At 48.0% G+C, this 12520-nt stretch overlaps 1 protein-coding gene across 1 annotated transcript in view; it reads left to right on the top strand.

Annotated features, from left to right (window-relative positions):
- Positions 1-6353: 6353 nt before the first annotated feature.
- LOC145339640 (cell adhesion molecule 2-like) overlaps positions 6354-12520 on the top strand; it is a 62076-nt gene continuing 55909 nt past the window's right edge. The window contains exons 1-2 of the mRNA XM_080184150.1: positions 6354-6429; positions 8265-8435. Of these exons, the coding sequence (XP_080040276.1) occupies positions 6354-6429; positions 8265-8435 (247 nt within the window). The remainder of the gene's footprint in view (positions 6430-8264; positions 8436-12520) is intronic.

Raw genomic sequence — 12520 nt, 5'->3', positions numbered from 1 at the left:
GGCTCGGAGGGCTTTTCTTTGTTCTTTGAGGTTTCACCTTCCACACGCAGCATTCCCATTGGTCACCGGTCAGGTCTATCGCCATGGTACTAGCTTTCCCAGACCAATGGTGAAGCAATTTGAACCCTCGTGACTCAGTGGGTGATTCGAGGGTTTCGGTCTGGAAGCCTTTCCCCAATTTCTCAGTGTGTCGTCTCAGAGCTAAAAACAAAAGTGTGCAAGAAACAGACCAAGAACATCGTGGCCAGGATTCTCCCAAAACAAAATGCCCAAAGGACGGCAAGACGGGAGTGTTTCCTGCTCCTTTCTTGGGCACAGTTACCAGAATGAATCTTGAGCATTGCAGAGTGCCCGAGCAGGATTCACTCGGGTAGAGAGTGGGTAGAGATTATTCCCTCCCCCAAGAGGCTGGCAGCATCATGCTGAGTGCACCACTACACAGGCATTGATCTGTCAGAGCCGAGGCCGACACGTGCACAGCGGCTGCTCCTGTCGCTGGCCTCCCATCGCTGGCCTTTCTGAATCCCCCACTCTCCGATTGCTCACCGAGCCCAGATGGCAACCCCACACCCCCCTCCACCCAGCCAGCCCTAATTCCCCTCTCCGTGGCCTTCCTCGATCCCTCCCGTGGGCAGTGCTGACCCACTCCTCGTGACCAGCGCTGATCTCCCTCTCCATGGGCAGCACTGACCGCTCCCTGTGGTCAGTGCTGACCCCCTGCCATGGGCAGCACTGATTCCACCCCCCCCAAGGGCGCACTGGTGACCTTCCTCCCTCCCTCTCCCAAGGTTCCAAATGCAGAGTGGCAGCAGGTCCCCTGCCCCCACCAATCACCTCCCAATAGCCCTGCTCTCAGTATGTCCCACCCCCTCTGGCTCTACCCCCTTGGCACTGCCTGGTGCCTGGTGGGCAGTGCCAAGGTGCCCATTGCACAGTGCCAGTTTGCCCCTCAGGCAGTGCCAGGCCAATACTGCCCAAGGGTCACCATCCCTTGCCTCCAACCTACTGAGAGGGGCCTCAATGTTCCTTTTTCTCCCTCCAGCAGGGTCGGGTCACTTGTTCCCCGTTAATGGGGAAGCAGCAATAAATGGCAGTGGAGGGAATTAGTCCCAGCCGGAGGGGGGGGGGAGATGCTAGCTGACCTGGAGACTTCAGTCTGGGGCTCACTAATCAGCTGGAAATGGAGATTCCCGAATGATAATCAGCTCCATGCCAATTCCCTGCACAGAGCTGATTGTACTGAAGAAAGCACCTCAGAGACTCGTGACCATCCTAACGCCAGTCACTAACCTCGCTAAAGGCCCCCACCCCCACCCCCTGTGCCTCCCAGACTGCTTCACTGCTCCAGTAGCACCAACGGGCCAGGAGAATCCCGGGCAATATTTGAATGGTGTTTTTATTGGATTTGCTCAGGGTGTCCTGCAGATAAATCTTCAATTCCTGGAACAATGTGGACCATCTCCAGTACTTCAGTGAATGGCGGTGGGAAGGAATTAGTTATTAAGATTCAATATTACAGCAGCACCAAGTCAGACATCATCTTTGATCTGATTTATTATTGTCACATGTATTTACATATATTGAAAGTATTGTTTCTTGTGTGTTATACAAAGCATACCATTCATAGAGAAGGAAACAAGAGAAATCAGGTGCTGACATCTTGTTCCTTTCCAGGTACCAGTCTAGATGTGTATCTGAGATAGAGTTCCAGCACAAGTGATCAAATAGGATGGAGTTGTAAAGGGAGGGAGATGTGGACGAGTATAGATACTTCATCCCTCTCTCAGAAGCAGCAGCTGTTGATAAATGGGAATACGCAGCAGCCAATATTCACTCAGTTCATTTTATGACCCTATATTGATAAGGAGCAAGAAGGGCAAAGGTTTTCATGCAGAACGTGGGTACTTCCCTGTTTCCTGTGCAGGTCTACTATATAGGGCTCTGTGTATGGCCTGCGTTGTTCTCCTGGAATTTGTGCATTCCCTCTGGTCCTGTATTTTTACAGTAAGAAGTCTCACAACACCAGGTTAAAGACCAACAGGTTTATTTGATAGTAAATGCCACTAGCTTTCAGAGCACTGCTCCTTCGTCAGGTGAGTGGGGAGTTCTGATCACAAACAGGGTTTATAAAGGCACACACAGTTTACAGAATACTGATTAGAATGCGAGTCTTTACAGCTAATCAAGTCTTAAAGGTGCAGACAGTGTGAATGGAGATAGCATTAAGCACAGGTTAAAGAGATGTGTATTGTCTCCAGACAGGACAGTAAGTGAGATGTTGCAAGCCCAGGCAAGTTATGGGGGTTTGGAACACAGGAATATTCCATCTGGGTTCAGATCACTTAGACATCCTGTGGAACTGGATAAAGACAGGCCCCAGATAAAAGCTCAATCTTTACCCTGCCCAATAGGAGGTCATCCCTTCCCAATTGGTTCCATTAAAAAGACACACACTGTGTTTGCGATTGCTTTGAAGAAACTACAGTTCACTTGAATGTTGACCAAACATTGATGGAGAATGCCAGCTGACATCTTTCAGAGCATCAAGGGAGATAGTCAATATAGGATCTAGTTGCGATTATCATTAATTAGCCAGGAAACCAGCTGGACTGTGACTCCAAGGACGTGTATCGTGTTTGTGCTGATATTTTACTTTGTTTCTCATTTTGGCAGTAGAAGACTTTGAACAGGAAAATGACAGATCGAAGGTTAGATGAATGGATTGCATTTATAGTAAGTGACAAGTAGCCAACACCCAAAAAATCCCAAACATATGGTAGACAATGGACTGTCGCCAAAGAGACTTCCTCTTGAGAAGCATTGAATCCCAAAGGATTTGTTTCCTGGCTGATGTCAGGATTTGGGACATCTGCTCCGAGCTGGAGAGGCACTTATAATGGGATGGGGAGGATCCAGTTGTTGTGGTCCATGTAGGTACCAATGACACAGGCAGGACAGGGAACGATGTTCAGCACAGTCAGTGCGAGGAGTGAGGCACTGAATTAAGAAGCAAAACTTCAAAGATAATAATCCCTGGATTATTACCTGAGCCACATGCAAATTAGCATAAGGAAAACAATTAGAGAGAAATGGTTCACAGACTGGTGTGGGAGAAATTGTTCCAGCTTGGGGGGCAGTGCCACCTGATCATAACCCCACATTCCTGTCAAGATCATTAGCGTACAAATATAATTCAGCTGGCTGGATAGCTGGTTTGTGATGCAGACCGATGCCAACAGCACAGGTTCAACTCCCGTAGCAGCTGAGGTTATTCATGAAGGCACCTCCTTCTCTACCTTGCCCCTTGTCTGATGTGTGGTGACCCTTAGGTTAAATCATCACCAATCAGCTCCCCACCCCCTCAAAGGGGAGAACGGTCTATGGCCATCTGGGACGATGGCAACTTTACCTTTTATTGCACACAGCGAGGGTCCCAGCACCAATCCCTGCGGTACACCACTGGACACAGGCTTCCAGTCACAAAAACAACCTTCGACCATCATCCTCTGCCTCCTGCCACAGAGCCAATTTGCCAAATTGCCCTGAATTCCATGGGCTCTGAGCTCCTTCATCAGTCTCCCATGATGGACCTTGTTGAAAGCCTTTCTACACTGCCCTCATCTACACACCTCGCCACTTCCTCAAACAACTCAATCAGATTTGTTGGCCATGATCTCCCTCTGACAAAACCATGCTGATAACGCTTGATTAATCTTTGCATCCCCAAGTGGAGATGAATCCTGTCCCTCAGAATGTTTTCAATAACTTCCCTATCGCTGAAGTTAGGGTCTATAATTATCTGGTTTTATTTTGCTGACTTCCCTTCTTGAACAATGGCACCAGATTTGCTATTCTCCCATCCTCAGGCATCTCTCCTGTGATGATGTGGAGATGCCGGCGTTGGACTGGGGTAAACACAGTAAGAAGTCTCACAACACCAGGTTAAAGTCCAACAAGTTTATTTGATAGTAAACTCACAAGCTTTCGGGGTTTGTACGAAAGTTTGTTGACAAAGGGGCAAACCCTGAAAACTAGTGGGTTTACTATCAAATAAACTGGTTGGACTTTAACCCAGTGTTGTGAGACTTCTTAGTGTATCTCTCCAGTGGACAGAGAGGATTTGAAAATTAGCGCCAGAGTTCCTGCAATCTCCTAGAGTCCGACAGCACATAAACAGGCCCTTCAGCCCATCATGCCTGGGATGACCATTAAATACAACCTATACTCATCCCATTGACAGCACCTGGTCAGAACACGAGGATCTCTCATCAGTATTTACAGTTGAGAAAAGCATGGATGTTAGGGAACGTGGGGAAGTAAATAGTGATGTCTTGAGGAGTGTACAGATTACAGAAAGGAGGAATCTTAAAGCGCATCAAGATAGATAAATCGCCAGGACCTGATGAAGTGTATCCCAGGACATTGTGGGAGGCTAGGGAGGAAATTGCAGATACAAATTTGTCTTTTAAAAAGCATTTAGACAGTTACATGGGTAAGATGTGTATAGAGGGATATCGGCCAAACATGGGCAATTGGGTCTAGCTTATTTGTAAAAGCTGGGTGGCGTGGACAGAGAGCTCAGTGTGTGCGGAATAGGCACGGTGCAGCAATCCAGTGACAGAGAGTAGAGCTTTACCAGTCTGGACATCTCCTTCCAGTCCAAGCTGCTGGTTTTGTGATAGAGAAATTAAATTTTGATGGGCTATGTTCAAATTGTATCAAATATTCATTCTGTGGAACAGATTGCAGGCAGAATGTGGATAATTGAGTGCTGTAAATGATGCTGCGAATACAGAGCTTTCATACTCCCCACTGATATCCTGCAGTGTGTTGGCCAATTTTAAAATCCTCAGCACTCGGTGGGCAGTTTGATTTTTTTCCCTCCTGTTTCTCTGGGGAAACTTTCCTCGTTCACAGACCTCTGGGTGACTGTGGAAATTTTCCCGCAGGAGTTGATGTCTCTCTCTGGAAGACAAACCTCGACATTTGCTGTCTGTATCACAGGAGGCCAAGCTCCTTGTTCAAACCCAGACTATCAGGAGGTTTGACCATGAATAAGGAAGGTGTTACCAAGTTTAACCCTAGGAGTCTGCTGCATGGACACAGACACTTAGTAAATGGTCAGTAGGCCTCGGGCCTGTGGTACAGCCTCCCTGTCCCAGCAGAAACCCAGCTGTATCGCCGTCTTTGTCGGGGTCCATCTGCAACTGCCTTCAGTCTCATTGGAACTTCAATCTGCCCAGAATGAAGCCAGGTATGCTGGCTGCTTTGGCTCAATTATCTGTCACCCTAACAAAGAACTCCAAAAAGAAAGGTTCATTTCTCATCATTTGGGCCTGAATGTATCAGTGACAGCCTGTGTTCTCTCCTTGGCGAAGCATTGAGCTTGATGAGGACAGGTTACACACACCAACTTTATATTCACACGAGTAGAGATGGTTAAGAGGTAATAAAATGAAGACTTTCAGAACAAAGATTGATAGATTTGTGTTGAGTAAGGCCATTAAGGATTACATAACAATGGCAGGTGGACAGAGTTAAGATACAGATCAGCCATGATCCAACTGAGTGGCACAATAGGTTTGAGGAATGACTGGCCTCCTTTATTTCTGTGTGTGACCCTGCACTCTGCCATCAGTTGGGAAAGCTGGCTTTGTGCTCAAAGGTTCCAACATTCTGAGGATTTTGGTTCCTCCTCAAAAGGAATAAAAATGGTAAAAAGCAAAATGAATGGCTCTTTATTTAAATGCAGAGCATTCAACACAAAGTGAATAAGTTAACAGCACAAATTGAGGTTAGTGTGTTTGATCTTATTGCCATTACGGAAACTTGGTTACAAGGAGATCAAAAACCTGGGAACTGGATATTCAGGGGACATGACTTTTTGTAAGGACAGGCAGGAAGGAAAGGATGGTGAGATAGTTTTATTAGAATGAGATGAATAAACACGCTAGCAAGAAATTATCTTAGATTGGAAGAAGTGGAATCCACAAGGATAGAAGAAAGAAATACTAAGGGGAAGAAGACACTGGTGGGAGTAGCCTATAGACACCCTGGGGGCAGTATACTTTCCACTAGTGGGAGATGGCTCAAGATGGGAGATTTGATCTGTGTCCCCAGTGTTGGAAGTTACGCTGAGAAATGGTCAAGGGCAAAGCTGGATCCTCACTGACGCTACTGGAGGGATGGCTTTCTCTTCTCTAAATAAGCCTCGCAGAGGTTTATGATCAGTAATTACAGTGAAATCCCAGCTGTAATCATATGACTAGAGTTTATTTTTTCCAAAGATGATGGACAACTCCACCTTCTCAATCAGTAAATACCTTCTCTGCATCATTTACTGTCCTTGTAGCATGGCCAGTGGCTCTTCCAAACCCAACCTTCATTTCATAACAAAACACCTCCAAATCCAAGAGGAGATGCATCACCGTGAGAATGATTTCTTTTCAAGGGTCATGATGGATTGAAAGGCAGGACAATTCCAGGGCTTTTTTTTTGTCCAAAGGTTCCCTCTTGCTGTGTGCCTCACAGAACCATCTCTGTGTTTTTTACAATGTGTGTACAGGTGCCAATATCATGGACAAGATTGAAATAAACCTTCCAAACAACTTTTTTAGGGTTATTTCTGCTTCTACAACAGTTACCTCTCTATTGCAATATTATTCACACTGCACACTAACTGATCTCGCAACACTTCATTGGCAGTAGGTATAAATTCACAATGTTCAGCCATTTACCTTAATCTCACCATGAAATTGCTATCGCCCTCCTGGTGGCTCTTACTGTCAAACATATTTCTGCATATGACATGGAGATGCCGGCGTTGGACTGGTGTGGGCACAGCAAGCAATCTCACAACATCAGGTTAAAGTCCAACAGGTTTATTTGGTAGCACGAGCTTTCGGAGCCCCTTCATTAGGTGAATCACTCAGGGGAGTCCAAAGGCTCGAGCTCCCAAATAAACCCATTGGACTTTCACCTGGCATTGTGAGACATGGTACTTCTGCCGTCTGAAGGCTTCGGATGATAATGAGTGTTTACTGTTTTTGTGAGTTTTTTGAACATTTTAGTGTCAGGGACATCGGAGAAGTCAAACACAGTGTAGAGGGAGCTTTACTCTGTATCTAACCCCGTGCCGTACCTGTCCTGGGAGTGTTTGATGGGGACAGTGTAGAGGGAGCTTTACTCTGTATCTAACCCCGTGCTGTACCTGTCCTGGGAGTGTTTGATGGGGGGACAGTGTAGAGGGAGCTTTATTCTGTATCTAACCCCGTGCTGTCCCTGTCCTGGGAGTGTTTGATGGGGACAGTGTAGAGGGAGCTTTACTCTGTATCTAACCTCGTGCTGTACCTGTCCTGGGAGTGTTTGATGGGGGGACAGTGTAGAGGGAGCTTTACTCTGTATCTAACCCCGTTCTGTACCTGTCCTGGGAGTGTTTGATGGGGACAGTGTAGAGGGAGCTTTACTCTGTATCTAACCCCGTGCTGTACCTGTCCTGGGAGTGTTTGATGGGGACAGTGTAGAGGGAGCTTTACTCTGTATCTAACCCCGTTCTGTACCTGTCCTGGGAGTGTTTGATGGGGGGACAGTGTAGGGGGAGCTTTACTCTGTATCTAACCCTGTGCTGTACCTGTCCTGGGAGTGTTTGATGGGTACAGTGTAGAGGGAGCTTTACTCTGTATCTAACCCCGTGCTGTACCTGTCCTGGGAGTGTTTGATGGGGGGACAGTGTAGAGGGAGCTTTACTCTGTATCTAACCCCGTGCTGTACCTGTCCTGGGAGTGTTTGATGGGGGACAGTGTAGAAGGAGCTTTACTCTGTATCTAACCCTGTGCTGTACCTGTCCTGGGAGTGTTTGATGGGGACAGTGTAGAGGGAGCTTTACTCTGTATCTAACCCCGTGCTGTACCTGTCCTGGGAGTGTAGAGGGAGCTTGCCTCTCTGTTTTCCTGTTAGATAATCGATCTGGACATGTGGACAGTCTGTGGGAGCTTTACTTTGTTGTCTGACTTGTTCTCTAAGGTATTGCAAAAACTGCTGTACTGAGCAGTCATTTCTTCATGTTGATAAGCACAAAGAGATCAGTGACTAGTTGGGAAACACTGACCAGAACCACGTGACTTTGTCCATTAGTGATGTTATGTGAGCTGTTTGAGTGAGTGTCTCATTAGCTGGGTATGTATTGATTAGTTGTTGTAAGGAGTTTCCAGGCTGTGTGTGAGCATTGTTTTTTTCTCACGGCTATCTGCTTTTTCTCTTTCTAGACGTGCCCTCTACAAAGGAGCCTGACTCCAAAGGAAAGACCTTCACAGTCAGCAGCACGCTGGGACTTCAGGTGGACCGCAATGATGATGGGGTGATTGTCAGCTGTACAGTGGACCACGAGTCTCTCAGATCCGCACCACAAGTGGCCAAGCAAGTTCTCGACATTCAGTGTAAGCACCGGGGCATTTTGTCACACTCGCTGCATAGCAACCCACAGCTCACACTTCACACTCGATTAGTACATTTCATATCTCATTTCTAGGCCAATAGAACTGGAAAGCAGGCAGGTATCGGAGCTTAGCTGGGTCCTGTGCACCGTTCTACACTGCCTGGAATGACAAAGATATCGAGGAATGGTAAAGCCACAAAAAAGATTCACGCTGAGGTTCTAGAATGGAGAGATTGTCACTCTGAGTGAGAGTGAGCAGTCTGGGGTTCTTCACTCTCTCACTGGGTCACCCACTCAGGTATTTAAAATTATAAAGAGGCTTGAGGAGGTAGACAGAGAAAGAGTATTGCTGAAAAGAGACACATTCCGTTGAAGCTTTCTGTCTTGCACTCATCAGGACAGACACAAGAATGCCAAATTTCAAAGATAACAGTTTATTCTTCAGAAGAGACAGGTGTTGATTGGTAATTGGCTGATCCACTCTGGTTACTATGGATAATTCACCAGGGGAATTATTATCCGCATGCTTTTGGAAAAACAGTGCAATTCCCGGAGCTCCTACAGCCTGTACGGGATAGGTCCCAGTGGATGAATATCTGGAGCTTCCAACAGGCAGAATGTGCCACATTGTGAACCAAACTGGAAACTGGCTGTTAGTCTAATTGTTCAACAGGTATTCTCCAATCAGGCAATCACGGCTCACTTTGGACATGATGTTCTGTTGTTTTAAAGTACAGAGAGCTGGAGTGTGCTCAGGATCCTGCTCATTACAAACAGCAGAACAACAGGAGTTTATATGTGACCCATCTGTCAATGACACACTGTCACCCTTCTGTAACACACTCTAGAATATTCTGTACCCTTTACCTCACCCTCTGTCCCCCCGTACCCCTCCCTATCCCCCCCCGTACCCCTCCCTATCTCCCCTTACCCCTCCCTATCCCCCCCCGTACCCCTCCCTATCCCCCCCCGTACCCCTCCCTATCCCCCCCGTACCCCTCCCTATCCCCCGTATCCCTCCCTATCCCCCTGTACCCCTCCCTATCCCCCCCCGTACCCCTCCCTATCCCCCCCCCGTACCCCTCCCTATCCCCCCCCGTACCCCTCCCTATCCCCCCGTACCCCTCCCTATCCCACGGTACTCTCCTATTCTCCTGGAACCCTGCTCCCCCAAACCTCTCTTCACTGGTCCTTTACTGTTCTGTGCTCCGAGGCCACTCCTCAAATCCTCCTGTAGCCCTCTCTCCCTCTCCGCTTATGGAGTTATCTGTGTATTTCTGTCCAGGAGTTGCTGGTTTGTCTCAGTGACAGGCTGTGTCTAATTGCCGGGTTTCAGGGTGGGGTGATGTGGGTGGCTGTCTGCTTTACCCTCACCATCTCCACCTCCTCTTCCTATTCCTGACCCTGAGACAACCTTGCCCTGTTTATATCAACGTCCAATCACTTCAGCTTGTTAACTGTACAATCACTTTCTCTCCAATTACGTCAGGATTGATTTGTGGTCCTGATTTCACAGCTTTATAATCCATACCACATTTCCTCCTCATGATTCTGTATTTAATCCATTCCGTGAGCCACTCTTTCAGTTTCAATTCTTCCTGTTGCTTTGCAAACTCTGCTGTTGCTCCCTAAAGCTTTGATAAAATTACACTGATACAACAGCCTGTAAAACAGCAAACACTTCCAAATTCTTCATTCATTTTCTATCAACCTTTCCTGAAATGCAGACTCTCACTGGGGTACGGGTCCCACACACACTGACTCTCACTGGGGTACAGGTCCCACACACACACTGACTCTCACTGGGGTACGGGTCCCACACACACTGACTCTCACTGGGGTACGGGTCCCACACACACTGACTCTCCCTGGGGTACGGGTCCCACACACACACTGACTCTCACTGGGGTACGGGTCCCCCACACACACTGACTCTCACTGGGGTACGGGTCCCCCACACACTGACTCTCACTGGGGTACAGGTCCCCCACACACTGACTCTCACTGGGGTACAGGTCCCACACACACTGACTCTCACTGGGGTACGGGTCCCACACACACTGACTCTCACTGGGGTACGGGTCCCCCACACACTGACTCTCACTGGGGTACGGCTCCCACACACACACACTGACTCTCACTGGGGTACGGGTCCCACACACACTGACTCTCACTGGGGTACGGCTCCCACACACACACTGACTCTCACTGGGGTACAGTTCCCACACACACTGACTCTCACTGGGGTACAGGTCCCACACACACTGACTCTCACTGGGGTACGGGTCCCACACACACTGACTCTCACTGGGGTACGGGTCCCACACACACTGACTCTCACTGGAGTACGGGTCCCACACACACACTGACTCTCACTGGGGTACGGGTCCCACACACACACTGACTCTCACTGGGGTACGGGTCCCACACACACACTGACTCTCACTGGGGTACGGGTCCCACACACACTGACTCTCACTGGGGTACGGGTCCCACACACACTGACTCTCACTGGGGTACGGGTCCCCCACACACTGACTCTCACTGGGGTACGGCTCCCACACACACACTGACTCTCACTGGGGTACGGCTCCCACACACACACTGACTCTCACTGGCGTACGGGTCCCACACACACTGACTCTCACTGGCGTACGGGTCCCACACACACTGACTCTCACTGGGGTACGGGTCCCACACACGCTGACTCTCACTGGGGTACGGGTCCCACACACACTGACTCTCACTGGGGTACAGTTCCCACACACACTGACTCTCACTGGGGTACGGGTCCCACACACACTGACTCTCACTGGGATACGGGTCCCACACACACACTGACTCTCACTGGGGTACGGGTCCCACACACACTGACTCTCACTGGGGTACGGGTCCCACACACACTGACTCTCACTGGGATGGGCTGCCTTTATTATTTTATTTTTGGGCCAGATATGATTGAACAGTGTTGCCATTTACCCAGTCACACTTTGAATGTTTGCCATTACCCGAAACCCAATGGTAGCCAGGTTGAGTCTCCACCATCATCTCTTTAAGTAACATTTTCCAATCCATCATATCCAACTTGCAATTGATATCATCTTTTTGCCTTTATTGAGATTCAGAGCCCTCGTCTCAGTCAATTGTGTCACCCTCCATCTTCACAAAGAATTCTATTATACTGTGACCACTCATCCTCAAGGGTTGAATAGATTGCCAGTGATTCCTTTCTCATTACACATACCCAGTCTACAATGGCCTGCTCTCTACTTGGTTCCTCAATGTTTTGCTCCAGAAAACCATCCCGTACACACTGCAGGAATTCCTCCTCCACACTATTGTGGCTAATTTGATTTGTTCAATCTGGATGAGTGGCACAGCGCCAGGGACCCGGGTTCAATTCTGGCTTCGGGTCACTGTCTGTGTGGAGTTTGCACATTCTCCCCATGTCTGTGTGGGTTTCCTCCGGGTGCTCTGGTTTCTACCTACAGTCCGAAGATGTGCGAGTTAGGTGGATAGGCCGTGATAAATTGCCCCTTATTGTCCCAGGTGTGTCAATTAGGGGAATAGCAAGGTAAATACATGGGGTTGCAAGCATGGGTAAGGAAAAAAAATGTGGGACAGTGTAGATTTGATGGGCTGAATGGCCTCCTTCTGCATTGCAGGGATTCTATGACTATATATGCATAATTAGAGATGTTCCTTTATCTCGTGCATCTCTCATTTCCTGTTTAAAGCCATTCCCAACATCACCACTACAGTCTGGGAGTTATACAGCACCCACTAATGTTATTTTGCCTTTGTTGTTTCTCAGTTTTACCCACACAGATTCCACATCATTGGAGCTAATATCTTTCTTCTTAATTCCCTCTTTAACCAGCAATGCAATTCCACTACCCTTCCCTTTCTGTCTGTGCTCCCTAAATACTCAATACCCCTAGATGTCCGGTTCCTATCCATAGTCATCCTGCAGCCATGTCTCCATAATCCTGACTGTATCAAACCTCTATTTACGCGATTAATTCATCCACTTTATTGCGAATGCTTCACACATTAAAGCACAAAGCCTTTAGGCTCGTCTTTGTA

Source organism: Carcharhinus amblyrhynchos, unplaced genomic scaffold (assembly GCF_965287045.1).
Source record: "Carcharhinus amblyrhynchos unplaced genomic scaffold, sCarAmb.v2.hapA chromosome_579, whole genome shotgun sequence".
NCBI lineage: Eukaryota > Metazoa > Chordata > Chondrichthyes > Carcharhiniformes > Carcharhinidae > Carcharhinus > Carcharhinus amblyrhynchos.
The sequence above is the reverse complement of the archived record's forward strand: the minus strand, read 5'-3'. Positions and strand labels throughout refer to the sequence as shown.